This window comes from Notamacropus eugenii, chromosome 2 (assembly GCF_028372415.1).
Source record: "Notamacropus eugenii isolate mMacEug1 chromosome 2, mMacEug1.pri_v2, whole genome shotgun sequence".
Classification (NCBI taxonomy): Eukaryota; Metazoa; Chordata; class Mammalia; order Diprotodontia; family Macropodidae; genus Notamacropus; species Notamacropus eugenii.
This window is the reverse complement of record NC_092873.1, coordinates 83,526,105-83,553,836: the sequence shown is the minus strand read 5'-3', so window position 1 is coordinate 83,553,836 and position 27,732 is coordinate 83,526,105. Positions and strand designations below refer to the sequence as shown.

Here is a 27,732-nt window from a genome sequence, read left to right as displayed (position 1 = left end):
TACAAAAGAAAATGGTCTGTTTCTATCAGTGATACAATTCCATAATTCTTTCTCTGGATGCAGAAGGCATTTTGCCTCGAGTCCATTGGAAATTTTTTTAGTCCACGCATTTCAATGAAGTACTAAGTCTATCAGAAAAATTCCTCACACACTGTGGTTGTTGCTGTGTACAAAATTCTCCTGGTTCTGCTTTTTTCCCTCAGCATCAGTTCATATAAGTCATTCAGGCTTCCCTGAAGTCTTCCTGTTCATCGTTTCTGATAGCACAATAATATTCCATTGCGTTCATATACCATAACTTCTTCAGCCATCCCCCAACTGATGGGCATCTCCTTCATTTCCAGTTTTTGGCCACCATAGAGAGAGCTGCTACAAATATTTTTGTACATGTGGGACCTTTTCTCATTTCTATGATCTCTTTGGGATAGAGTGCCAGAAGTGATATTGTAAGGTCAAAGGGTATGTACATTTTTGTATCCCTTTGGGCATAGTTCCAAATTGCTCTCCAGAAGGGTTGGATCAGCTCACAGTTCCATCAACAATGAATTAAAGTTCCAATTCTCCCAAATCTTCTCCAACATTTTTCATTTTCCTGTTTTGTCATTTTAGCCAATCTGATAGCTGTGATGTGGTACCTCAGAGTTGTTTTGATTTACATCTCTCTAATCAATAGTGATTTAGAGCATCTTTTCATATGATTATAGCTAACTTTAATTTCTTCCTCTGAAAATTCCCTGTTCATATCCTTTGATCATGTATCAATTGGGGAATGACTTGTATTCTTGTACATTTGACTTAGTTCTCTATATATTTTAGAAATGAGACCTTTATCAGACACTAGTTGCAAAAATTCTTTCCCAGTTTTCTGCTTCCCTCCTAATCTTGATTGTGTTGGGTTTGTTTGTGCAAAAACTTTTCAGTTTAATGTAATCAAAATTATCCTTTTTGTACTTCATAATATTCTCTATCTCTTCTTGGGCCATAAATTTCTCCATTCTCCATAAATCTGACAAATACACTATTTGTTGCTTCCCCAATTTGTTTACAGTATCAATCTTTATACCTAGATCATGTATCCATTTGGACTTTATTCTTGTGTATGGTGTCAGGCATTGGTCTATGCCCAGTTTCTGCCACCTCGTTATCCAGTTTTCCCAGTAAGTTTGTCAGTGAGTTCTTATCTCAGAAATTGGGGTCCTTGGGTTTGTCAAACAGTAGATTGCTATATACGTTAACTACTGTGTCTTGAGTACCTAGCATGTTCCAGTGATCTATCCCTCTGTTTCTTAGCCAGTACCAAGTGGTTTTGATGATTGCTGTTTCATAATACAATTTGAGATCTGGTAGGGCTAGGCCACCTTCCCTAGCATTTCTTTTCGTTAGTTCCCTTGATATTCTGGACCTTTTGTTCTTCCAGATGAATTTTGATATTATTCTTTCTAGTTATATAAAATAATTATCTGGTAATTTGATTGGTATGGCATTGAATAAGTAAATTAATTTAGGTAGAATTGTCATTTTTATTATATTATTAGCTCAGCCTACCCACAAGCAACTGTTGTTTTTCCAGTTGCTTAGATCTGACTTGTGTGAAAAGTGTTTTGTAATTGTGTTTATACAACCCTTGGGTTTGTTTTAGCAGGTACACTAGCAGATATTTTATAGTGTCTACCATAGCTTTTAATGGGATTTCTCTTTCTATCTCTTGCTTTGTTAGTGATATAGAGAAATGCAAATGATTTATGTGAGTTTATTTGGTAACCTGCAACTTTGCCAAATTCGTTTATTATTTAGTTTTTTACTTGATTCTCTGGGATTCTCTAAGTAAATCATCATGTAATCTGCAAAGAGTGATAATTAGTTTCTTCTTTGCCTGTTCTAATTCCTTCAATTTCTTTTTCTTCTCTTATTGCTGCAGGTAGCATTTCTAATACCATATTGAATAACAGTGGTGATAATGGACATCCTTATTTCACCCTTGATCTTACTGGAAATGCATCTAGCTTGTCCCCATTGCATATAATGTTTGCTTATTATTTTATGGAAAGTTACATTTATTCCTGTGCTATTCAGTGTTTTCAGTAGGTATGGGTGTTGTATTTTGTCAAAAGTTTTTTCTGCATCTATTGAGATAATCATGTGGTTTCTGTGAGTTTTGTTGTTGATATGATCAATAATGCTACTAGTTTTTCTAACATTAAACCAGCCCTGCATTCCTGGTATAAATCCTTGTATTATTCTCATGATAAGCTGCTATATTCTTTTTGCTAAAATCTTATTTAAAATTTTCGCATCTATATTCATTAGAGAAATTGGTCTATAATTTTTTTTTTCTCTGCTTTGACTCTTCCTGGTTTAAGTATCAGAAACATATTTGTATCATAAAAAGAATTTGGTAGGACTCCTTGTTCAGCAGTTTTCCCAAATAGTCTATGTAATATTGGAATTAACTGTTCTTTTAATGTTTGATAGAATTCACTTGTAAATCCATCTGACCCTGGAGATTTTTTCCTAGAATGTTCATTGATGGCTTGTTCAATTTCCTTTTCTGAGATGGGGTTATTTAAGTACTCAGCTTCCTCTTCTATTAATCTTGGCAATTTATGTTTTTTAAAATAATCATTCATCTCATTTAGATTGCTGAATTTATGGGCATACAGTTGGGCAAAGAATTTCTAATTATTGTTTTAATTTCTTCATCATTGAAAGTTAGTTCATATCTGATATTGGTAATCTGGTTTTCTTCTACCATTTTTTATTTCAAATTGACCAAAAATTTACCAATTTTATTAGTTTTTTCATAAAACCAACTCTTTGTTTCATTTATTAGTTCAATAGTTTTCTTAATTTCAATTTTATTAATCTCTCCTTTGATTTTCAGTATTTCTAATTTGATATTTACTTGGGGATTTTCAATTTCTTCTTTTTTGAGCTTTTTCAGCTGCATGCCCAATTCATTGATCTCCTCTTTCTCTATTTTATTCATATAGGCATTCAAAGATATAAAACTTCCCCTAAGAACTACTTTTGCAGTATCCCATAAGATTTGGTAGGTTGTCACATTATTGTCATTCTCTTGAATGAAGTTGTTGATTGTTTCTATAATTTGTTGTTTAACTCACTCGTTCTTTAGGATTAGATTTTTTTAGTTTCCAATTAGTTTTTGGTTTATATTTCCATGGCCTTTGATTACATATAATTTTTATTGCATCATGATCTGAGAAGGATGCATTGACAATCTCTGCCTTTCTGCACTGGATTGTGAGGTTATTATGGCCTAGTTCATGGTCAATTTTTGTATATGTGCCATATGCCACTGACAAAAAGATATATTCCTTTCTATCCCCATTCAATTTTCTCCAGAGATCAATCCTATTTATGGATTACCCAGAGGTTTATTTACCTCCTTAACTTCTTTCTTGTTTATTTTGAGGTTAAGAAAGGGTCAGATTGAGGTCTCCCACTAGTATAGTTTTGCTGTCTGTTTCTTCCTGTAAGTCCCTTAACTTCTCCTCTAAGAATTTAGATGCTATACCACTTGGAGTGTATATGTTTAGTAATGAAATTGCTTCTTTGTCTATGGTGCCTTTTAGCAGGATATAGTTTCCTTCCTTATGTCTTTTGATAAGATCTATTTCTGCTTTTGCTTTGTCTGAGATTAGGATTGCTACCTCTGCTTTTTTACATCAGATGAAGCACAGTATATTCTGCTCCAACCTTTTCCCTTTTCCCTGTGTGTATCCCCCCATTTCAGATGTGTTTCTTGTAAACACCATATTGTTGGGGTATGGTTTTTAATCCATTCTGCTATTCATCTTGGTTTTATGGGAGAGCTCATCCCATTCACATTCACAGTTATGATTACTATTTGTGTCTTTCACTCCATTCCTTTTCCCCTTGTTTATGCTTTTTGCTCTCCCTTCTCCCTTCCCCTCCACAATAGAGTTTTAATTTTTGACCACTGCCTCCTCAGTCTTCCCTCCCTTCTTTCAGGCCCCTTCTCTTTTAATCCCCTTTTCTTTTACTTCTTCCCTCCCTTGTAGCCTCCTCTCCCTTTTCTTTCCCACTTCCCCTCCCACTGCCTATAGAGCTAGTTGTATTTCTATACTTAACTGAGCTGGTTGTACCTTCCTTGAATCCAATCAGATGAGAGTACCTCTCAAACAATGCTCATCTCCCTCACCTCTTTCCCTGTGCTGTAATATGTTTTTGTGTCTCTTCCTATGATGGAATTTATTTTTTTCTGCCTCCTCCTTTTCACATCTCCCATTACAATCACTTTGCACCTTTAAATCATATTTGTTATCCTCACATCATTTAATTTATACTCACTCCCTCTATCTATGTATATCTCTTTTATATTTCATAATAAATTTATAATTCTCAGGATTAATAAGTGTTATCTTCACTTATAGGGATGTAAACAGTATTGAATAACAAGTTTTTTTTTCCCCTTGTTTACTTTTTTATGCCTCTTTTGAGACCTGCATTTGAGGATCAAATTTTCTATTGAGTTCTGGCCTTTTAATCAGGAAGGACTGGAAATCCCTTATTTCATTGAATGTCCATCTCCTTGCCTGAAGTATTATGCTCAAGTTTGCTGGGTAATTTAACCTTGGTTGTAGTCCCAGCTCCTTGCCTTATGGAATATTGTATTCCAATTCCTTCGATCTTTTAATGTAGAAGCTGCAAGGTCCTACGTAATCCTGACTGTAGTCCCTCAATATTTGAATGATTTCTTTCTGACTACCTTCACTTAATAGTTCTGGAATTTAGAAACGATATTCCTTGATGTTTTTAGTTTGGATTCCCTTTCAGGAGGTGAATGGTGTGGATTCTTTAAATGACTATTTTGCTCTCTGGATCTAGGACTTCTGGGCAATTTTCCTTGATGATTTCTTGGGTGATATTGTCCAGGCTCTTTATTCATCATGGTTTTCTGGTAGACCAATAATTCTTAGATTTTTCTCTCCTGAATCTATTTTCCAGGTTAGTTGTTTTTCCAATTAGATATTTTACATTTTTTTCTGTCTTTTCATTCTTTAGATTCTGTTTGACTAATTCTTGATGTTTCATAGATTCATTTGCTTCTACTTGCTCAATTCTAATTTTTATCAAATTGTTTTCTTCAGTTAACTTTTGCATCACTTTTTCCATTTGTCCAATTGTTCCTTTTAAGGAGTTATTTTCTCCAGTTAGGTTTTGTACTTCATTTTCCATTTGTCCCATTGTCCTTTTAAATTCTTCTATGATTTCTTTTTTCATATTTTTAAAGTCATTGATCAATTTTTCTTCTACTCCTCTAATTTGGCTTTTAAAGTCCTTCCCGAACTCTTCCAAGAAGGCTCTTTGTGCTTCAGACTGTTTCATATTCCCTTCTGAAGCTTCAGATTGGAGTACATTCTCAGTGCTGACTTTTTTGGTATTTGTGTTTTGGTCCTTGTCTCCATAGAAAGATTCTATGGTCTTTTCTTTTCTGCTTTGCTTCTTACTCATGATAATCACCCTTTTCCTGGCTTTTAAAGTAGATCTCTGTGTTGGAGGCACAGGGGTCTCTGTTTCAGAGTTCTTGTGCCTAAAATGTGAGGCTTTGTGTGTTGTGGCCTGTGATTCTTTCATCTATTAGGTAAAATCCTGTAGCTTACTTGGAGCTGAGTTGCCTGGTGTTGGAAAGCAGAGGCCAGATGAGGTTTTTTTGAGTTTTCCCTGCACTTACCCTGGAGCTAGCTCATTAAGTGTGGAGGAGGGGTGTTCTGGTCACAAGAGGTCTCCTCTGCTGAGCTAGAGCATAGGCAAGCCCAGTGTTTGGTGATCCCATCTGCGCTAGTGTCTTCTCATTTCCCCTGCAGTGCTGAGGCATGCCTGGGGTCCTGCTGTTGGCTTGACCCTCTGGGGCTCAGGATCTCCTCTTGATTTGTTGAAGTGGAGCTGTCTGGGATAGCTCTGATCCGGCACTGGTCCCCTTCAGCTACAGCAAGAGGGTCCCTCCTTAGTGACCTTTCTAGCCTCATGTGTTAAGAGCCTGTTTACCCCTCCAGTTGCTCCCACTGTTCCAGAATTTTTTCCAGGGAGATATTCTCTGGGCTCCTCAAGGTCAACAAGGGGAGGGAGATAGCAATTACTGATCACTCCACCATCTTGGCTCCCAGAATCGAAAATCTGTGCACATTTCTAATGTAGATTTGTATAATCTACATGTCTCTTTTTGGTCCTTCCTCTGTGCAGAGGAGATGCAAGAACCTCAACTCTTAGTCTTTCTTTCCCTGCTACCACTTGTGGATCTCAGTAAAAGTTTGTTATAAATTTATTAGAAACAGAGGGACCGTGTTATGATAATTAGCTAATTATATTAATAGAATTGAAAGGAGGAAGAGTCTCCTGGGGATGGGTTATGAGTTTCAGAATTGGGATCTTTTAAGACATGGTAGGGAAGAAAAGGAAAAGATCTAGAGAATGAGGAAAGAGAGCTCAGAAACTATGGAGAAAAAAATGAAGGATGGGAACATAAGTGAGCTAAGAAAATGGTACTATAAGCAGAAGGGAAGGTGGCACTGAAGAAGATCAATCAATTAGGTTTTTTAAGTACTTCCTATGTTTTAAGTACCTACTATATTATATTATCAAATTTGGACTACTCAATGTTGTAATGCAAATGCGATACTGATAGCAGCTGCTATGAATATACATGTGTATTTCCAGGGTAAATTCTCAAAATATAAACTCTTTTCTTCAAAGATGAAACCAAAATATTTATTCAGATACCAGAAAGCCAGTTCTACCATGGTAACAAAGAAGTTTATACACATCAGTAGTATAGGGAGCACCAAAACCCCCAACATTTCCCTCTGTTAGGCCTCCCCACATTTTTTTATAACAACTTGAAAAAAAGCCTCTTAGGAAGAATGGAAGAGCATAAGAATTTCCAAAATCCAGTCTTTTGGCACAGAGCTTCTGGAATTATTGGTTTGACAGTAGCAGCCATTGGCAAAATTATTCACACTTAGAGGTAGAAACCTGGATTTCAAGAGTAGCATCTTTGTGGAAACCAGCTTCAGCCACAGACTGAGACATTATTACTAGTCATTTTACAAGGAACTGGAAAATGGAAGATCTAACCAGATTTTATTTTAAGTCTGCCACCTACATCTTAACTTTCCAAAAGGGTCAAGACACTCTTTCAGGAGGTGATCAGTGGATTCTTTCAATATTTATTTTTCCCATTTTTCCCTCTGGTTCTAGAATATCAGGGCAGTTTTCCTTGATAATTTCATGAAAGATGATGTCTAGGCTTTTTTTTGATCATGACTTTCAGGTAGTCCCATAATTTTTAAATTTTCTTTCCTGGATCTATTTTCCAGGTCAGTTGTTTTTCCAATGAGATATTTCTCATTGTCTTCTATTTTTTCATTCTTTTGGTTTTGTTTTCTAATTTATTGGTTTCTCATAAAGTCATTAGCTTCCATCTGTTCCATTCTAATTTTTAAAGCACTATTTTCTTCAGTGAGCTTTTGAACCTCCTTTTCCATTTGGCTAATTCTGCTCTTTAAAACATTTTTCTGCTCATTGGCTTTTTGGGTCTCTTTTGCGATTTGAGTTAGTCTATTTTTAAATGTGTTAATTTCTTCAGCATTTTTTTGGTTCTCCTTTAACAAGCTGTTGATTTGCTTTTCATGATTTTCTTACATCACTCTCATTTCCCTTCCCAATTTTTCCTCCATCACTCTTACTCGATTTTCAAAATCATTTTTGAGCTCTTCCATGGCCTGAGACTATTGCATATTTATTTTGGAGGTTTTGGATGCAGAAGCCTTGACTTTTAGGTCTTCCTCTGATTGTATGCATTGTTCCTAGTCTTCTGAAAGGATCGAAGAAAACACCTGCTCACCAAGAAAGTAACCTTCTATTGTCTTATTCTTTTTCCTTTTGGGCGAACATTTTCCCAGTCAGTTACTTGACTTTTGAGTCCTTTTTCAAGAGGAGGATATACTCTGGGGGCTTGTAAGTTCTCAGTTCCTCAAAGGTGGCACAATCAAGGGAGAAGAATTACTCCTGTCCTGGCCTGTGCTCTGGTCTGTGAACAGGATTCCCTCTCCAGATCCTTCCCCATCTTCACCATTCCAGCCAGCACTCCTCACCCCAGAGCTGCCATCCACGGCTGAGGTCCAGTGCAGCTGCTGAATTCCCTCAGGGTCTTTAGGCCAGGGCTCCAACAAAGGAAACTATAGATGCCTGGGGCCAGGGCTAGACTTTTGCATTCCCTTCTCACTCAGGTGAAACAGCTTTCTCACTGACCTTTGAAGCGTTTGTAAGTTGAGGAATCTGGGACCTGAAGCTGCTACAGGTGGTGCCTTGTAACCTGCTCCAGTCCTGTCTTTACTGTGGTGTGGCCAAGGCTGGCCTGGGTTCTGTTCTGAGCCTGGTGTGATAGACCCTCCCAGTCAGGCTTCCAGGCTGCCTTGGGCTAGAAATCTCTTTCACTCTGTCGTTTGGTGCTTCTGTTGCTCTAGAATTTGTTTAGAGTCATTTTTTACAGGTATTTTATAGGATTTGGGGGGAGAACTTCTAGAGATGCATTCTTCTACTGTGCCATCTTGGCTTCATCCCCCAATTTCAAGCACTGTTGATGAAAAGGCCAGAGCTGAATAGACAATATGACTTTCAAACACAAGAATCAAGAGGAGCATGAAAAGGTAAACAGAAAAGAAAAATCATAAGGAACTTACTGAAGTTGAAATGTTTACATTCCTATGTGGAAAGATAATATTTGTAACTCTTGAGGCTTTTCTCAGTATTTGGGTAGTTGGAAGGATTTTATGTATATCTATATCTATATCTATATCTATATATCTATATATATATAGACAGAGGACACAGGATGAGTTGAATAGGAAGGGATGATATATAAAAAAATAAAATTAAGTGGTAAGAGAGGAATGTATTGGGAAGAGAAAGGGAGAAATACAATGGGACAAATTATCTCTCATAAAAGAGGCAAGAAAAAACTTTGTCAATGAAGAGGAAAAGGGAGGAAGTGAGAAGGAAAAAGTGGCTTAAGGAGGGAATAACATGCACACTCAATTTGGTATGAAAATCTATCTTATGCTACAGGAAATTAGAGGAGAAAGGGATGAATAGGTTGTTGGGGGCATGGTAAAAGGAAGGGCAAATAGGAGGAGAGAGTAATTGGAAGTAAACACGCTTGCAGAGAGACAAGGACAAAAAGGAGAATAGAATAAATGGGGGACATGAAAGGATGAAGGGAAATATAGTTAGTCTTTCACAACATGACTGTTTTGGAAGTCTCTTGCATAACTACACATGTATAGCCTATATTGAATTGTTTGCCTTCTCAGTAGGGATAGGTAGGTAGGGAGGGAGGGAGAAAAGTTGGAACTCAAAGTTTTAGGAACAAATGTTGCAAATTATTCTTACATGCAACTGGGATATAAGAAATACAGGCAATGGGATATAGAAATCTGTCTTGCCCTACAAGAAAAGAGAGAAGATGGAGAAAAGGGAAGGGAGGGGTGTGAAAGAAAGGAAGGCAGATTAGGAGAAGGGGTAATCAGAACGCATGGTGTTTTGGGGTGGGAGGAGGGGAGAGATGGGGAGAAAATTTAGAACTCAAAATCTTGTGGAAATGAATTTTGAAAACTAAAAATAAATTAACAAATTTTAAAAAAGAGAAAAAACTGTATATAAGTGAATGTTGAAAACTAAAAATAAATGAATTAATTATAAAAAATAAAGCTTATCCTATCATTACAACTATTGGCTTAATTCAATACATTGAAAATGTGGGTGGAATACATTGTCATCCCATTGAATCACTTGTGAAAAAAATTCTTTATAGTACCCTCACTTATTCCTCCCAAGTTATAGACAGAAAATATTTTTCAAGAAAATAATAATTAATAATAATTTAATAATAATAATTCTTAGTGGCTATTAAACATTTGAAATTATCACAAAAAAGAAATTAAAGCTGGATACAAGAAGTAACATCACCCTAAAGGAGTAGTAAGACACACGTTCATGAATATTAGCACACATGGAATCAGGGCAGTTCTTGGGGGAGGTAGCCTAGGTCTTTGGAATTAAGGTGGGAATAGTTGGGACATGACAGAGGCAGCAGAAAGACTGCTTATGCCAAATCTCTGAGCTAAGGATTGAGATCATTCAATAGGTCAGTTTTGAGGTGGAGAGTTCAGAATGCATTAGACAACAGTCAATAGTGGGATCAATAGTAGGGTCAACTGGCCCTGAGTGGCCATCTGGGTCATAGTCTTGCCTCTAGGAAGCTTTGCAACGAACTCTTCTTTGATTAATCACAGTTCATCATGTGTTTGAAGGCCCCTTACTTGTGTGATCTATTGTTTTTTTCTCTGTCTCCCTTCGTTGCTTACATGAAGGAATCTTCATTATCTAGCTATTGAATTATCTCTTTGCATACCTATCTCACTTATTCTCTTCTCTTCTTATTTCTCTCAATCTTTCTATTCAGACCTGTTTATCTCTGTCTCTCTTTAGGCTGCCTCTTTCTGTATGTGACTTGTTTCTCTTTAACCTTCTCTGTCTGCCTCTGTCATTTAACAAAACTCTGTCTATGGTACATGAGTATGTGTTGTCTTATGTGATTCATTTTCTTTCCTCCCTCTCTTCTATCTTTTGTTTTTGTTTTTTCCCTACCCCTCTGTCTACAGTTCCTCACTAACCATTTTGCCCAGAGATTCTTGTCTGTTTTATAAACAGAAGACAAAACCTCCTTTTTGCTAACTGCCAAATATACCTCCCTGTGACAACCAGAGATCAAATTTTTCACTTACTCTGAATCAGTGACAATCTCCTAGGTGTCTTACTTTTGGAGCTCCACTATGCCAAAGAGCCCTCAGCCTAGTGGCTAGCTCCAATATTAACCCATTAAGAAAAGAAAAGAAAAATAGAATAAAGGTAAAACTGCTATAAACCCCTGTTTCAGAGGCAATGGGGATTACACTTTAGATAGACCTTACTCAGACCTTAACTGAGCAATATCTTCCTGGTCTGGGTAGTCTGGTGCAGATTCAGTGGGTTGGGGATTGGCAAAAACATGAGTAATGGCTGACTTCTTTTCCCATTCAATCCAGAAACCCAAATCATTGACTTTATTAGTGGAGGTACTTGGCCAACCCAAACTGCTTGTACTTAATTAACGTACTTGACATTCCTTTGCCTGTCCCTTTTCCACAGAAGCTTTAGTGTCATCCTCATTGGCTTGAAAGTTCCCAAAGGAACTTTGCCTGTTTCTATAGGCCTCACAGTAAACTTTGCCACTTGACTGGAGGATGGTTTAAATGCATGAATGTCTTCCAGGTGATGCCACCCTGTACCCTGATATTTTGTGGGTCTGAGTACCCCTAAACTGAGTCAATAGCAAGACAATATCTTTAAAAGAAAGGGCCATAAAAACCCAAAATAACAAGAGAAAGTCATTCATCAAGATAATGTCTGGTTCAAGGCCTGTGGTTTTTATAAGTCATAGACAGGATAATCCTCTAAGTCAGCTTAATCCAGTCTTGTGACTGACACAGCAGGAGAACTTCCAGGTTCACTCAGAGAGCATCACAAACCAGCTACAAGAGTGTCAAAAATGCACCTGATGAAACATCACTAATCTTCTTTCTGCTCTGCTCAGAGGCTCAATTCCTTCCTGACTTTTATTGCTCTGGGTTCATAAAGTCAATCTAAGGCTTACTCTGGGACGTGCTCAAAAGTTATCCTGAAGTGCAGAAACCTCTAATCAGAACAAGTCCACCCCAGTCTCCTGGTCAAATTCTCTTCTCTCTCTGGAATAGCTTTCCCTTTCTCAGTTCCCACATAAACACTTATAGAATTGGACAGAAATCATAGTGTACTTTAGTTACTGTTACATAGTTAATGTATTTTAATAGTAATGTAAAATAGTGTTTTGTGTGTGTGTGTTTGTCCTTCATTGCTGAAGAAAACCATAAAATAGCATTAGAAACACATGTAAGAAGTCAATAGATAGGGAATGGAAAGAATATTTATCAAGTATCTATTGTGCTAAACATGTTACAAATATGAACTGATTTGATCCTCACAATAACCCTGTGAGGTAGGTCTTATTATTACTATCACCCTCATTTTACACTTGAGGAAACTGAGGTAGACAGAGGTTAAAAGACTTTCCCAAGGTCACTTAGGCTCATTTGAGTTCTGAGTTAAACTCAAGGATTCCTGAGTCCAGAGCCAAGCTAGTATCTACTTTGCCACCTAGCTGCCAGGGATAGCTAGCTAGCTAGATAATTATTTACTAAATACTTAACTCTGTTCTACACACTGCATTAAGTACTAGGAATACAAATAGAAGCAACCCCTGTCCACAGAAACAACGCCTCCCCATGCAAGGTCTGTCCCATTATAGTATAATCTAATGGGAAACTATAATAGATAAAAGGGAGCTTAAAAAGGAGGGGGATGAGGAGAGAAGAAGGTGGAAAAGTAGTGGCCAGAATCAGGAGCTCCCCTGGGTCTGTAGTGAGGGTGGCTGGTGTGGGCACTTCCTGAGATGGGGAGAAACTCAGTGGGAGGAGGAGGCCAAGGGGTGGATACCAGCCCTGTGAGAAGGCATCTGCAGCAGAGAGAGAAGAAGTCATCCTGGGAGGGGCAATGGAATAACTACAGCAGGTGGTGTTGAATGGTTCTTTCCTTTCCACCTTGCTCTCCTTTGAAACTAGACACATGAATCTAATGTCTTTTCTGGGTGGCATTTCTACAAATATTTACAGACAGCTACCATCAGTCCCTGTCCCTCCCTTTAGGTCTTCTCTTCCCACTCACCCCTTCTTTTTCTCTGCTTCCTCACTGGAGTTGGTTGATGGGTAACTGAGAAATGGGAGGTGGAAGGGGGAGGGAAATGAAGCAAACCAGCATTTATTAAGTGCCTGTCATGTTTGGAGCCAGAATGATGCACTTGAGTGCTGTATGTAAAGTCAGAAGACTTGGATTCAAATCCTGATTCTGCTGCTTAGTACCTGGGTGACTGCTTGGGAAGTCATTTCATCTATAAAACTGGTGGCTCTAAAATCCCTTCTAACTCCAAACATGTGACCCTATCCCTGAATGGTTTTATTAGAGAATATAGAATAAGTAATATTATAATGATAATGAAAACTTCAGTGTGAGTATCTACTTAAATAGATGAGGAGCAAGAGAACTAGGGCATCTCTTCACCTGGAAAATCTCAGTAGAGCTAATTAGGGAATGCAGTGTGTCACACAGAAAGGGGTTGGTTGGAAAAGCACTTTTGTTTTCCTAGAAATGGTGAATGTTATCAGAAGCTGAACACACTTTGGATCTTTGGAATTTTGAACTTTGAAAATCCCCTGAGAGAACTTAACTCTGTTCCCATTCTCTCTGATATTTTTAGATTTGTTCCTTCAGTAACCCGCATATTAATATATATCCTCTGCATAGTTGCTCTGCTGCCTCTTAACTCTCATATGTCCATCTGTTTTCTCTAGAGAATTCTTTGCCACTGTGGTGCAAAGAACTTTGGACCTGGAGTAGGAAAATCTTACATACTTACTACATTTGTAGCTTTGAGCAAGCTATTTAACATCTGCCTCAGTTTCCTCATCTGTAAAATGGATATGATTATTGTACCTAAGTCTCAGGGTTATTGTGAGAATAAAATGAGAAAATGTTTGCAAACTACTTCGCAAACCTTAAAGTACTATACAAGTACTGGCCATGATGATGATGATGATGATGATGGCAGCTCCATGGCAAAACAGAGGAGGTGCTGGGCCTGGAATCTGGAAAATTCACCTTTCTGATTTCAAATCTAGCCCCAAACACTTACTCGATGTGTGATCCTGGGCAAATCATTTAACCCTGTTTACCTCAGTTTCCTCATCTGTAAAATGTGCTGGAGAAGGAAATGGCAAATCATTCCAAGCACCTTTGCCATGAAAATCCCAAGTAGAGTCACAAAGAGGCAGACAGGACTGAACAACATTATTGAACATTATTATTATTATTTCAGCATGCAAACATTTCTCATGCATGTCCCTTCCTCTCCACTCTTCAGCACTACCCTGATACAGGCTCCCATCACCTGGCATAAGCATGGACTATCACAGTAACAATTGGTTATTAACAAGAGGATTGTGAACTGCTGTAGTTATCCTCCACTCAGTGGGCAAAGTTGTTTTCCAGAAATGCAGGTCTGACCATGTCAAATGCCTATTCAATAAGTTCCTGTGTTTCTCTATTACCTCTAGGTTCAAATACAAAATGCTTTGTTTGCCATTTAAAGCCCTTTACAATCTGGCCCCTTCCTACCCTTCTGTTGAGGAGAGAGATGGGGGAGCTGGTTCACATAGACCTTCTCTGCAGCAGTTTCAAACTTTATTGACACAAAAGCAGTGGGCTTGAGATTTAGCAAGTTGCTACACAAAGTCGTTGATATTGGAAAAGAACCAGACTTATGAAGGCAAAAGGCTAACACAGCCTGCAGGATGATGATATAACTTTTAGTGTTTCTAAGGGAGATTGGAAATTTAGGGACAGAAGGAGGAAGATGGATGACACAAGAAACTTTACAATCCAGAATAGGAGTGACAAGGAATTTAATGGTCCAGGATAAGGGGGAAGTTTTATGATGTTTCAAGGTAAGGGGAATAGACTTTAGGACACACTCAAGCTCAGGAGGGGCCTCACAAGGTACTAAAAAAGCAACCCCTAATATTAACTCTTGGGACACCTTTGTATCCACATGACTTCCAGTCTTTTACTTTCCTCCTCCTCTCATACAATAACATTGGCCTTCTGACTGTTCTTTGTACATAACACTCCATTTCCTGACTTTGTATTTACTGTTTTCTTATACTTCAGCTCAAATCTCACCTTTTCCAGGAGGCCTTTTTCCCTACCCCTCTCTATCTTCCCATGCCTTCCCTCTAAGATTACTTTTTATTTACAGTATGTGAATGTATATGTAAGAGTAAATATGTATGGAGAAATTTGGACTTGTCTTCCCCTTTAGAATGAGAACTCCTTGAGAGAGGCAAGGGACCTGGTTTGGCCTTGTGCTTAGCACTGTGCTTGACAGACAATAAGTACTTAATACATGCATACTGACAGTCAGCTCCCCTTTCTCATATTTATCAGCCATATGTCCCCTGGTTTTTGCCTCCTTCCCCTGCTTTGGAATCAGAGAGAAAGAGAAATTTGTCTGGGAGGTAGGAGAGTGGAAAAGAAGAATGGCTAACCCTGGATGCTTTACCTTTCCTTTAAAGGCGCATGTGAAGACTCAAAAATTAATGTACATGAAACTATTTGGAGGAGTATAAAGCATTCAACAAATGTAAAGATTTCTTTTCATTCTCTTTCATTGGGGTGCTGTGATTTCTTGTATCCACCCCTAATTTTTTGAAACACTGTTAGTTCCATTTTCACTTTCAACCTCTTCTAGGGAATTCCTCCTAGCCACTGATGATGTGTCAGAATCCTGAAATCTCATTGGAAGGCCAAGGCTTTGCAGCTGTATAGCTGAAAGGTGCTTTCCAGGCTTGGACACATGATTCAAGGTACAACAGGGATGTTATCCAAGAGGAAAATCACACAAATAAGGAAAGACTAGGAGCTCAACAACAATAACATAGTGAAGCTAACATGAAGAAGTCTTTCAATAATAAAAAGGAAAATATTTTTAGAGCACTTTTTATTTGAATATTTATCAGAAAGTATTTTTATATTTGGAGTAAGGAAGATCTGGGTCCAAATCTAGCTAGTTGTGTGACACAATGCCCACAGCAGCCATATATATATCTACACACACACACACACACACATACATATGTGTATATATATGTATACCTTTATATATACATGCAGACATATACATACATATACATATATACATATGTATAAGTATGTATATGTATACACACACACACACACTTACCCATTTCTTGACCTTATACAAATCCATTAACCTTCCTGGGCTTCCATTTCCTTGTCTATAAAATGATGTGGCTGGACTAGATGGCTACAATCCCTTCTATCTATGGATTCCATGATCCCACTGTGTACATCTTCTGTGTACAGTTTTAACCTGAACGTATGATGAGAGATATAAAGAAAAGAGAGATAGACATCCTGATTCAGTGGAAATACTAGAATATTAGAGGAAAGTCACATGAATCTCACTGAAGATATTAAAAAGCATCAAAACAAGTTCAAATGAATATTATACTATTTTTCTAAGTGCTGAGGGATTGCAGAGTCGTATATGTGAGCCAAGTGAATCAGGGAAACTTTTCCAGATGAGGTAGACTTGAACCAATGTAGAAGGAAACAAGACGGGGTGAGGTTGATTGGAAAAGAGAATTCTAAGAGAAAGGCCCTCATTGTTTGGCCCTTGGGGGTAAAAGCTAGAATGGAGGCATGTGGGGCTGCCTTTTTCCATGTGGGCCAGTAGATAATCTTTTGATGAAGCTCATCTCCTCCCCATTGTAGGGAAGAGAACTTCAGACACTTAAAATGTGGACAAAGCTAGCCCTTTAAGTCAATGATGCCTATTTATCACTGTTTTTTGTTTCCTTTTCTTTCTCTCTCTATCTTTCTCCCCCAACTCCCACCCAGAAAAACTGAAAGTAAGTTATTTTATGAGAATAGCAGCTGACCAAAGATTGAAATAAAGCCAAATGAAGTAGGGAATTTCCATTCTCTGCCTCCACCCCCAACTCCCCAGTCACTTAGTATAAAAGTCCGGGAGGGAGAGTCATTTCTCATTCTATTCCTTCTCACCTGCAGCAATGGCACCCTATGGAGCTATTTTATGTGTAAGTCAATGGGTGTGCGTGCCTGCGTGTGTGTGTGTGTGTGTGTGTGTGTGTCAAAGCCATAAGAAAAGGTGAGATACTTTGATGAACTGGGATAGGGTAATAATGAAGTTATAGACTTAAGATGTTTAGTAAGGAAGACTCTCTGGAGTAGAAGAGTTCTGAACTGAGTTTTTAGATGAGAAGATCGGCAAGGATTAAAATAGAAGCATCAGGTATTCTGATATCTTTAGACTGGGAATCCCTGGCATGGGGAGAGAAGTCTGCTTCAGGGTTCACTTGTAATGTTTGAAGTAGATTAAGTTTTTCTTGTAATAGAATGGAATTGTGGGAAGTGGAAAGAGAACTGACTTTGTAGTCGGAATCCTGCTTTCAGATTCCAGGTATGTTAATATCTGTGAGACCTTAACACATATGGGCCTCAGTTTCCTCATCTATTACACGAAGTGGTTTAATTAGGTGACCCTTAAGGACCCATACAGATTCAAAACCTATAATCCTTTAAGGAGTTTAGAGAAGTAGTCCAACATTCTTTTTCCTTACCCTTCTCAGTGGCTTTGTAGGCTCAAGAGTATGCTGGCGTTCCTCTACTAGAGGAAGAAATCAAGTTCTACTTACCTCATATAGTCCTTGAGAGGATCAAATCAGACAATATAGGCAAAGCACCTTGAAAATCTTGAATAATATTATAAATATCAGTTATCAGTGTTATTTTAAAGGAAGTGTTAACTGCTTGATGCTTTTACGCTGTCAGGGGTATTTGTGTTTTCAATAGAAGGCAATGGGGAAAAGAAAAGCAGGAAGAAAACTCAAATGGTGGAATTTCATTTATCCTTTTGGAGCTTGCAGTATGATATTGGAAGTGGTGACAGAATCTAGTCAGTCTTTCAGTAGACCTTGATTAAGTGCCTACTGTTTCCAGACACTGTGTTAAGCTTTAGGGATGGAAAAGAACAGTCTATTGGGAAAGACAACAAGCAAATATGTATATAGGAAAAACAGGATGTAAATATGAGAGAGAGAGAGAAAGAGAGAGAGAGAGAGAGAGAGAGAGAGAGAGAGAGAGAGAGAGAGAGAGAGAGAGAGAGAGAGAGAGAGAGAGAAGGTGCTAGAATTAGAGGGGATGGGAAAGGTTTCCTATAGAAGATAGAATTTTGGTTGGGGCTTAAAGGAAGTCAGGGGAGTCACTAGGTGGGGATGGCTAGAGAGATCAATCCAGGCCCGGGGAATAGCCAGAGGAAATGCCCATAACTGAGAAGTGAAGTGTCTTGTTTTTGAAATGGAAAGGAGGCCAGTGTCACTGGATTGAAGAGTGTGTGGCAGGGAACAAGGTGTAAGAAGACTGAGCAGTAGGAGGGGCTAGTTCATGAAAAATTTTGAATGCCAAATATAGGATTTTGCATTTGATCTTAGATGTAATAGGAAGTCACTGGAGTTTACCAAATAGGGGAATGACATATCTGGACCTGTTCTTTAGGGAAATCAGAAGGTTATATTGGAGAGGAGAGAGATTTGAAGCAGGTAGACCCAAGAACAGGGTACTGAGGCATAATTCTGAGGACTAGTATTAGCTAATTTATAAAAAACTACATCTTTCTTTAAGGTTTACAAAGTCCTTTAAATTTATTATCTCTTTTGATCCTGCCAATAACACTGTGAGTTAGGCAACTTTATTGTGCTGATGAGGAAATGAGAATGAGAGAAGTTATAGAATTTTCCCAGGGTCATACAGCTAAGACAATGTAAATCAGGATTTGAACTCAGTTCCTCCTGGCACCAAGTGATTTCTTACCTCCATCAGGTATAGACATAAAAACTTAGACCAACAATAGACCAAGAAGTACAGTTGAGAATAGTGCAAATGACACTGATGAGGAAAAAAAACCCCATAAACTCATTAGACTAGAACCTGGTCATCCAGATAACCAGTGTCCTTCAAAGTTATACCCAGGGAGGCTTAAAATGTACCCCAATGATGCTGCAACTGCTCAAAGTCAGTTTGGAACTCTTCTTTTGGAAATGTTTTCAGAGTCACATACTCCTTGAAAGAGTGTCAATAGTCGTGAATCTCCATCTTTTGGGGAATGAAATGGACTTTTGGAAATATTCTGAAGACATTCTAATAGAAATCAGATAAACAAAGTAGGTGATCAAATCAAGGAATCCAGTTTTCAATAACAAATCAGCCTATGGCCATCTTGTGTGACTGCAAATCAGGCTTGTAAATTGGCTCTGAGGGAAATTCCAGAAGAGGACTCTAATACTGTGCAAACAAGGGCAGTATTGGGACAAAGGGACAATATGCATGGAGTGTCATTCAGGGAGTGCTTCCTAGAAAAGGGAACAGATTTGAATCGAGGTGCCTGGTGGAGGATAAACAGCAATGACCAAGGAGACAAGAGACCTGAGTTTGAGTAACAGCCTAGCCACAAACTTGTGCATGATTTTGAGGTGGCCTTTCCTAGTCCCACTAGTTCCTAATGCCTTCCTCTTTCAGTTTATTTTAATCTACTCTGTATATATCTTCTAAATATTTAGCTATTTGCATGTTCTTTCCCCCAGTGAAATGTATGCTCCTTGAGGACAGGGACTGATTTTCTTGTCTTTATAATAATTGTTCACTATTGTATGGTACTTTAAGGTTTGTAAAATGCTTTAGAAATATCTCATTTTATTGTCACAATAATCATGAGAGGCAGGTGCTTTGATGATTCCCAATTTATAGATGAGGAAATTGTGGAAAGAGGCAGTCAAGTGAATTGTCCAAGGTCACACAACTGGTAAATATCTAAGGCTAGACATGAACTGAGGTCATTCCAGACTCCAGTTCCATTGCTCTACCCACTGCACCAGCTAGTTGCCTCTTTATTCTCAACACTTAGCACACTGCCTGGCACATAGTAAGTGTCTAATAAATTCTGATTGAATGAATTTGCCTTGCCTGCACTTAAATTTCTTTTGTATAACATAAGGGAAGTAGACAGTAGCAATCTTCTTCCAAAGGTTCTTTCAGACCTAACTCTCTATTGATTTATTTTTATTTTTTTAAAATTTATTTAAATTTTCAACATTCATTTCCACAAAATTTTGTGTTCCAAATTTTCTCCCCATTTCTCCCCTTCCCCCACCCCAACATGCCAAGCATTCTGTTTACCCCTATCACCAATCTGCCCTCCCTTCCAACATCCCTCCGTTCCCTTATCCCCATCTTCTCTTTTGTCCTGTAGGACAAGATAACTTTCTATACCCCATCATCTGTATTTCTCATTTCCTAGTTGTATGCAAGAACAATACTCAACAGTTGTTCCTAAAGCTTTGAGTTTCAAGTTTTCTTCCTCTCTCCCTCCCCATCTATCCCCTTTGGGAAGGCAAGCAATTCAGTATAGGCCATATCTGTGAAGTTTTGCAAATGACTTCCATAAGAGAAGTGTTGTGTAAGACTAACTGTATTTCCCTCCATCCTATCCTGTCCCCCATTGCTTCTGCTCTCTCTTTTGACCCTGTCCCTCCCCAAGAGTGTTGACTTCTAATTGCTCCCTCCTCCCATTACTCTTCTTTCCATCATCCCCCCACCTGCTTACCCCTTCTCCCCAACTCTCCTGTATTGTAAGATAGGTTTTCATACCAAAATGAGTGTACATTTTATTCCTTCCTTTAGTTGAATGTGATGAGAGTAAGCTTCATGTTTTTTCTCTCACCTCCCTACTTTTCCCTCCACTGAAAAGTCATTTACTTGCCTCTTTTATGAGAGATAATTTGCCCCATTCCATTTCTCCCTTTCTCATCCCAATATATTTCTTTCTCACCCCTTAATTTCCTGTTTTTCAGATATGATCCCATCCTATTTAATTCACTGTGCTCTGTCTCTGTCTCTGTCTGTCTCTGTCTCTCTCTCTCTCTGTCTCTCTCTCTCTCTGTGCAATCCCACCAACTACCCAGATACTGAAAAAACTTTTCAAGAGTTACAAATATTGTCTTTCCATGTAGGAATGTAAATAGCTCAACTTTAGTAAGCCCCTTATGATTTCTCTTTGCTGTTTACCTTTTCATACTTCTCTTGATTCTTATGTTTGAAAGTCAAATTTTCTTTTCAGCTCTGGTCTTTTCATCAAGAATGCTTGAAAGGCCTCTATTTCACTGAAAGACCATTTTTTCTTCTCAAGTATCATACTCAGTTTTGCTGGGTAGGTTATTCTTGGTTTTAATCCTTGTTCCTTTGACTTCTGGAATATCCTATTCCAAGCACTTTGATCCCTTAATGTAGAAGCTGCCAGATCCTGTGTTATCCTGATTGTATTTCCACAATACTTGAATTGTTTCTTTCTAGCTGCTTGCAATATTTTCTCCTTGACCTGGGAACTCTGAAATTTGGCCACAATATTCCTAGGAGTTTCTCTTTTTGTGTGTCTTTCACGAGGTGATCAGTAGATTCTTTTGATATTTACTTTGCCCTCTGGTTCTAGAATCTCAGGGCAGTTTTCCTTGATAATTTCATGCAAGATGATGTCTAGGCTCTTTTTTTGATCATGGCTTTCAGGTAGTCCCTAATTTTTAAATTGTCTCTCCTGGATCTATTTCAGTTGTTTTTCTAATGATATATTTCATATTATCTTCCATTTTTCATTCTTTTGATTTTGTTTTGCAATTTCTTGGTTTTTCATAAAATCATTAGCCTCCATCTGTTCCTTTCTAGCTTTTCAAGAACTATTTTCTTCAGTGATTTTTTGAACCTCCTTTTCCATTTGGCTAATTCTGATTTTTAAAGCATTCTTCTCCTCATTGGCTTTTTGAACCTTTTTTGCCAATTGAGTTAGCCTATTTTTAAAAGTGTTATTTCCTTCTGCATTTTTTGGGGTCTCCTTTAGAATGGTGTTGACCTGCTTTTCATACTTTTATTGCATCTCTCTCATTTCTCTTCCCAGTTTTTCCTCCATCTCTCTTACTTGATTTTCAAAATCCTTTTTGAGCTCTTCCATGGCCTGAGACCATTGAATATTTATTTTGGATGTTTGGGATACAGAAGTCTTGACTTTTATGTCTTTCCCTGATGGTAAGCATTGTTCTTCCTCTTCCAAAAGGATGGGAGGAGATATCTGTTCATCAAGAAATTAACCTTCTATAGTCTCATTTTTTTCCCCTTTTTTAGGCATTTTCCCAACCAGTTACTTGACTTTTGGGCCCTTTGTCAAGAATAAGGTATACTCTGGGAATCTATAAGATCTCAGCTCCTCCAAGGTGGCACAGTCAAGTATGTACACTGGTCTGGGAGCAGAAAGAGATTTTTGTGCCCAGAATCTTAGCAGTTACCTCTCTACAGCCACCTGGTCTCCAGTTCTGCCAAATCAGCACTGGGGGCTGATGTTCAGTTAAGCTGTGGGGCAGGGCTGTCATTCAGTGTGAGACAAAGACCAGCTCCCTCAGGGCCTCTACACAGGACTGAGGTAATATTCAGCTCTTCAGTGCCCCCAGGGGTTTTTACGTTCCACCAATGGATGCAGGCAGCTGTACAGGCTGCTGTGTGGCCTCTTTGACCACTGCCTGCTGCCTGAGCTATGGGAAGGCCCTTCTCCCTTCCCAGCCAGCTGAAAAAACCTTGTCACTGACCTTTGGTGCCTGTGGGTTGAGGGATCTGAGGACCACTGCTGCTGGGACTGGAGATTCCGCCCCCAATGTGCCTCTCTATTGATTTATGACTCGTGGAGAGGAGCTCCTCCAAGTCAGGAGTGATGTCTTTTTTTGCCATGGCCTCAGTTATGGCACATACTGAAAGCTTTATAACGTTTTCTGAATGAAGGGAAGCACAAGCCAGTCCAGGGAGAGGAAATGGCATTAGGAACTTAACAGACCTTTCAGAGACTTGTTTTAAGCATAACATTATGCTAGGCACCAAAGGAAATAGAAAATCTCTGCCTCAAGGTTAGTCAGTCCATCAATATGCATTTATTAAGAACCTGTGTACTTTGGGGCAGGTCCTGTGCTAACCTCAAGGAAGTTCGTAATCTATAGACACATCCACCAATCAGGATAAAACATATAGAGCATTTCAAGTGCATCCAAGAGATATAAAATGCTTCCTCCAAAGATGCAAAATGTCTGAGGAAGGAAAGACAATTTCTGACTGTGTTATCAAGGAAGGAGGATTGGTGGCATGTAAGTTGGACCTTAAATGATGGGAGAGATATCAACTGTCAGAGATAGGGGAAGGACATTTCAGATGAAAAGAATGAGGTAAGAAGATGAATGGAAGAAAGAAAGGAGAGGTCAGATACAGCAAGAATTGCCAGTAGTCCTGTTTGTTTAGGGCACAGTCTATGGAATTATATAGTGGAGGACCTTAAATGTAACCTGATCAAAGACCTCAAAGGTGGAAAGAAGGAAGCCACGAACTTTTAAAACATCATCTCCTTTGTTCTTTGTCTCTAGGTGAATGTACAAGGTCATGAAGGAGAATTAATGAAATTCAGTGCCCTGAAGGATGACAAGATACAGAAGATCAAGGAGCAGATTATGTCTGAAATCAAGGTCCCTATAGAAAACCAGAAGCTCTTCTTGGGCTCAGAGACCCTAAACCCTGAAAAAAAGTTGTCAGACTACAGTATTGACCCTAGTACAACTATTCACCTGATCCTGAAGGTGGTGAAACCAAGTGATGAGGAGCAAATGGTGCCTCAGATGGAGGTGGATAAAGGAAAAAAGGACCCAGTTCATGTCAAACCATCTGGCTCAGTGTCTCAAGTGAAAGAGGTAAGTAAAGCCACAATAACTGTGCCCCTAAGTCCGAGATCGGGTACTGCAGTGGTAAGAAGCTACAGGATAGGAAGATCATTTTGCATTTGATCCTAGAGGAAATAGGAATCCACTGGAGTTTATCATGTAGGGGAATGACATGATTGGACTTGTGCTTTAGGGAAATTAGATGCTTAGATTGGAGTGGAGATAGATTTAAGAAAGGCAGAACCAAGAACATGCTCCTGGGGGAAACAGGCATAATTCTCAGGACTAGTATTAGTTAGTTTGTAAAAAGCTACATTGTGCTTTAAGGTTTACAAAGTACTTTAAATATATCATCTCTTTTGATTGTGACAACAATCCTGTGAGTTAGGGAACCTCATTCTGCTGATGAGGGAACTGAGGATGCAAAAAGTTAAACCATTTGCCCAGATTCATACAGCTAGTGCAATATAAAGAGCACTTGAACTCAGTTCTTTCTGACTCCAGGTGGCTTTGTAACTGCACCAGATATAGACAGAAGAGCTTAGAAAAATATTAGACCAAGCAGTATAGCTGAGTATGGTGCGAATGATACTGATGAGGTAAAAAACACTAGTTAATCTAGAACCTGGACATCCAGATATACATTGTCCTTCAAAGTTGTACCCAGCAAGGCTTAAAATGTACTACAATGATGCTACCATTGCCCCAAACCATTTTGGAACTCTTCCTTTGGAAATGCTTTTAGACCTACATGCTCCTTGTAGGAGTGTTAATAGTGATAAATCTCCATTCTTTATGGAATGGATTTGATTTTTGGGATGCTTTTGAAGACATTCAAAGACAAATCAGATAAACAAAGCATTTGATGAAATTGAGGAATCTGATTTTCAACCAAAGCCCAGCTTATGGCCTTCTTATATGACTGCAAATCAAGCTTATAAAGTGGCCATGAAAGCAATTCCAGAAGATAGGTTCTAAAAATATCTAAACAAGGTCCCTGTGGTGACAAAGGGAAAATATGAATGGAGCATCTTCCAGGGAGTACTTCCTAAAAAAGGGGACAGGTTTGCATAGAGGTGTCTGGTGGAAGTACTGGCCAGTACTGGCCAAGGAGACAAGAGCCCTGAGTTTGAGTAACAGCTTAGCCACAAACTTGTTGTATGATTTTGGAGGGGCCTTTCCTTGTCCCCCTAGTTCCTAATGCCTTCCTCTTTCTTACCTTAATCTACTCTGTATACATCTTCTAAGTACTTAGCTATTTGCACGTTGTTCCCCCTTGGAAGGTCTGTTCCTTGAGGCCAGGAACTAATTTTCTTGTCCTTCTAATAGCAATAGTAATTGTGAGTTTTTATAGAGCACTTAAAGGTTCGTAAAATGCTTTATAAATATTATCTCATCTTATTGTCACAATAATGGTGAGAGGCAGGTGCTTTCATCATTCTTCTTTTGCAGATGAGGAAATTGGGGCAGGAGGCAATCAAGTGACTTGTCCACAGTCACACAACTGGTAAATATCTAAGGCTGGACTTGAACTGAGGTCATTCTTGACTGTAGTTCCATTGCTCTATCTGCTGTATCATCTCGACCCTTAACACATTGCCTTTCACATAGGAAGTCTGACTGACTGAATTAATCTTGTCTGCACTTAAAATTTTTCTCTATAAAATGAGGGAGGTTGGCATTACCAGTCTCCTTCCAAAGGTACTTTCAGTCCTAATAATCTATGAATTTTTGATTAGTAGAGAAGACCTCCTGAAAGGCAGTAACTATGTCTTTTTTGCCATAATCTCAAGTGATGGCACATACTGAAAGCTTTATTAGGTTTTCTAATGACAGGGAGCAGACACTAGTCCAGGGACAGGAAATGGCATTATGAACTCAACAGATCTTTTATGGAGGTGTTCTAAGCCCAGCCTGTGCTAGGCAGTGAGAGAAATGCAGCTAACCTCAACATAGTTTGTAATCTAGTAGACACACCCACAAATTAGGATAATAAAAATAGAGCATTGCAAGTGCATCTGAGAGATATAAAATACTTCCCCCACATACACAAAATGTCTGAGGAAGGAAAGACAATTTCTGACTGGGTGTATCAAGGAAGGATTCATGAAGGATTGGAGGTATATGAATTGGATCTTAAGTGATAGGAAAGACATCAAGTGTCAGAGACAGGGGAAGGGCATTTCAAATGAAAAGAATGAGGAAAGCAAAAGAATGGAGGAAAGAAAGGAGAGATCAGATATAGCAGGAATTGCCAATACCCCAGTTTGGTTAGGGTACCATCCATGTTACAATGCTGTTACATTGTGGAGGACCTCAAATGCTAACCTGACCAATGACCTGAAAAGTGACAAGAAACAAGTCATGAGCTTTTAAAATATCTACTCCTTTGTTCTTTGTGTCTAGGTGAAAGTACATTCTCAGAGGCAAGAGCCAATGGAAATCACTGCCCAGAAGGATGATGGGGTCAAGAAGATTCATGAAGAGATGAGATCTAAAACCAAGGTCCCTATAGAAAACCAGGTGTCCCTCTTGGGCTCCAAGGGTCGAAAGTCTGAAAAAAAGTTGTTCAACAACTGTTTGGAGCCCAGTTCATCTGTTCACCTCAACCAGAAGGTGGTATATCCAAGTGATGAGGAGGTGCAGATGTTTTTGATTGAGGCAGATAAAGGAAAGAAACACACTCTTCATGTCAAACCATCCACCTCAGTTTCTGAGTTTATGGATCTTATTCAAGCCAGAACAACCATGCCTCCTCAGGTAGAGAATGTGTCCTACAATGGCAAGGTGCTAGAGATTGGGAAGAGCATGATTGATTACTTGATCCCGAATCTCAACACTTTCTTCTCAGCCAAGAAGTGCATAGGGGGCTAACCAGAGATAAGGAAGCCTAGAGTCAGCAAGACATACATTTCAAAATCTTTCAGCTAATTTCTATGTATAAAAAACATGATCCTTTCATCTTTAGCAACAAAAATTCAGAAAGAAGTAGACAAAGTAGAGAAAGAAGAGTAGTGGTAGTAGTGGTGGTGGTGGTATAATAGAGTACTAAAGCACAGGCAGAAAAAGAAATGACTGGAGGAAAAGAAACTAAGGAATTAATTTCAAGCTTAATAATTCTATAATAGTATATTTCTAAAATGATGTTTTAAATCCTTTTAAATATCTTTTGTGGAGAGAGACTTGTGTTTGTGTAAAGAAAGCAAGATATGTTCAGATGTGGAGGGAATTCTTATTTTTATAATAATCAGTGACAAATATAATGAATATACTAATAGTTTGGAGATTACATAATTACCTTTACCAGCTTGTGAGTCAGACTCACAATGCAGCTTGAACATATCAATCAAACCTTTACATAGTTCACAATCATTGGCATCCTTCTGTCTGCATACCTGAAGTGAAGCAAATCATAGACTGTAGAACCTGTTCTTGTCACAGAACTCTGGTCTTGTGTCTCACTAAGTAAGGACCATCAAGGATTTGAGCAGTATTGCTCCCACAGGACTTCAGAATTGTTGTATTGTCCTATGTTTGTGGGTTTGTCATGGGAAACCACTCTGGCTCTAGAAAAGATTGTTTGTAATCCACCTTCCTCTCTTCCTTTCCACTTGTGATTTATGTATGTAATCTCTGTTTTCACTTCAGCAAGGTGGAATTCTGATCAGGAGAATTCCTGTTTTGCAAATCTGCTCTTCATAGTGAAACTAATTAATTAAACAGCTACCTGATTACTGGCACTTTGTCTCTGGCTTGCCATTTTGTCATTCCCTGGTTAGAAACTGGTTCAGAAAAATCCTTTTAACATGTTATTATTAGTTACTGAAGGGCATACAAAATGAATTAATCCTAGGTCATGTAGCAAGCACATTATAAAGACTACATTAGAACTTAATTCTCTTGACTCTTTGTTGAAGAATTCTTCCACTGCTTTTGAGAAAAGGGAGATTATCTTGGTTTCTTCAAGTTAGCAGTCAAGATATCCCCTTTTTGTTCCTATCCCACAATGGAGAAAATTCTTCGTGAAGAGAGTTAATTATTCTGCTAACATTAAACTATAATACATGGAAGAGAAAGAAAATTGTTCTTTTGTCCTGTTTTTGACTGTATCTGTTGTAAAATTATGTATTTTGTACTTCTTCCCATTCTATAAATGAATACTTTTTCA

The 27,732-nt window shown here is 38.5% G+C and overlaps 1 protein-coding gene across 2 annotated transcripts in view; it reads left to right on the top strand.

Annotated features, from left to right (window-relative positions):
* Positions 1-27,304, top strand: part of LOC140525813 (ubiquitin D-like) — a 115,839-nt gene extending 88,535 nt beyond the window's left edge. Inside the window, exons 1-3 of one of the 2 annotated variants that reach the window (XM_072641505.1) lie at positions 16,752-16,850; positions 23,274-23,594; positions 25,971-27,304. In XM_072641505.1, coding sequence (XP_072497606.1) covers positions 16,824-16,850; positions 23,274-23,594; positions 25,971-26,438 — 816 coding nt within the window. In that variant the 5' untranslated portion in view covers positions 16,752-16,823 and the 3' untranslated portion in view covers positions 26,439-27,304. Of the gene's footprint in view, positions 1-16,751; positions 16,851-23,273; positions 23,595-25,970 lie in introns of those variants that run through there. The other variant, XM_072641506.1, reaches the window with a different exon arrangement.
* The last annotated feature ends 428 nt before the right edge of the window (positions 27,305-27,732 follow it).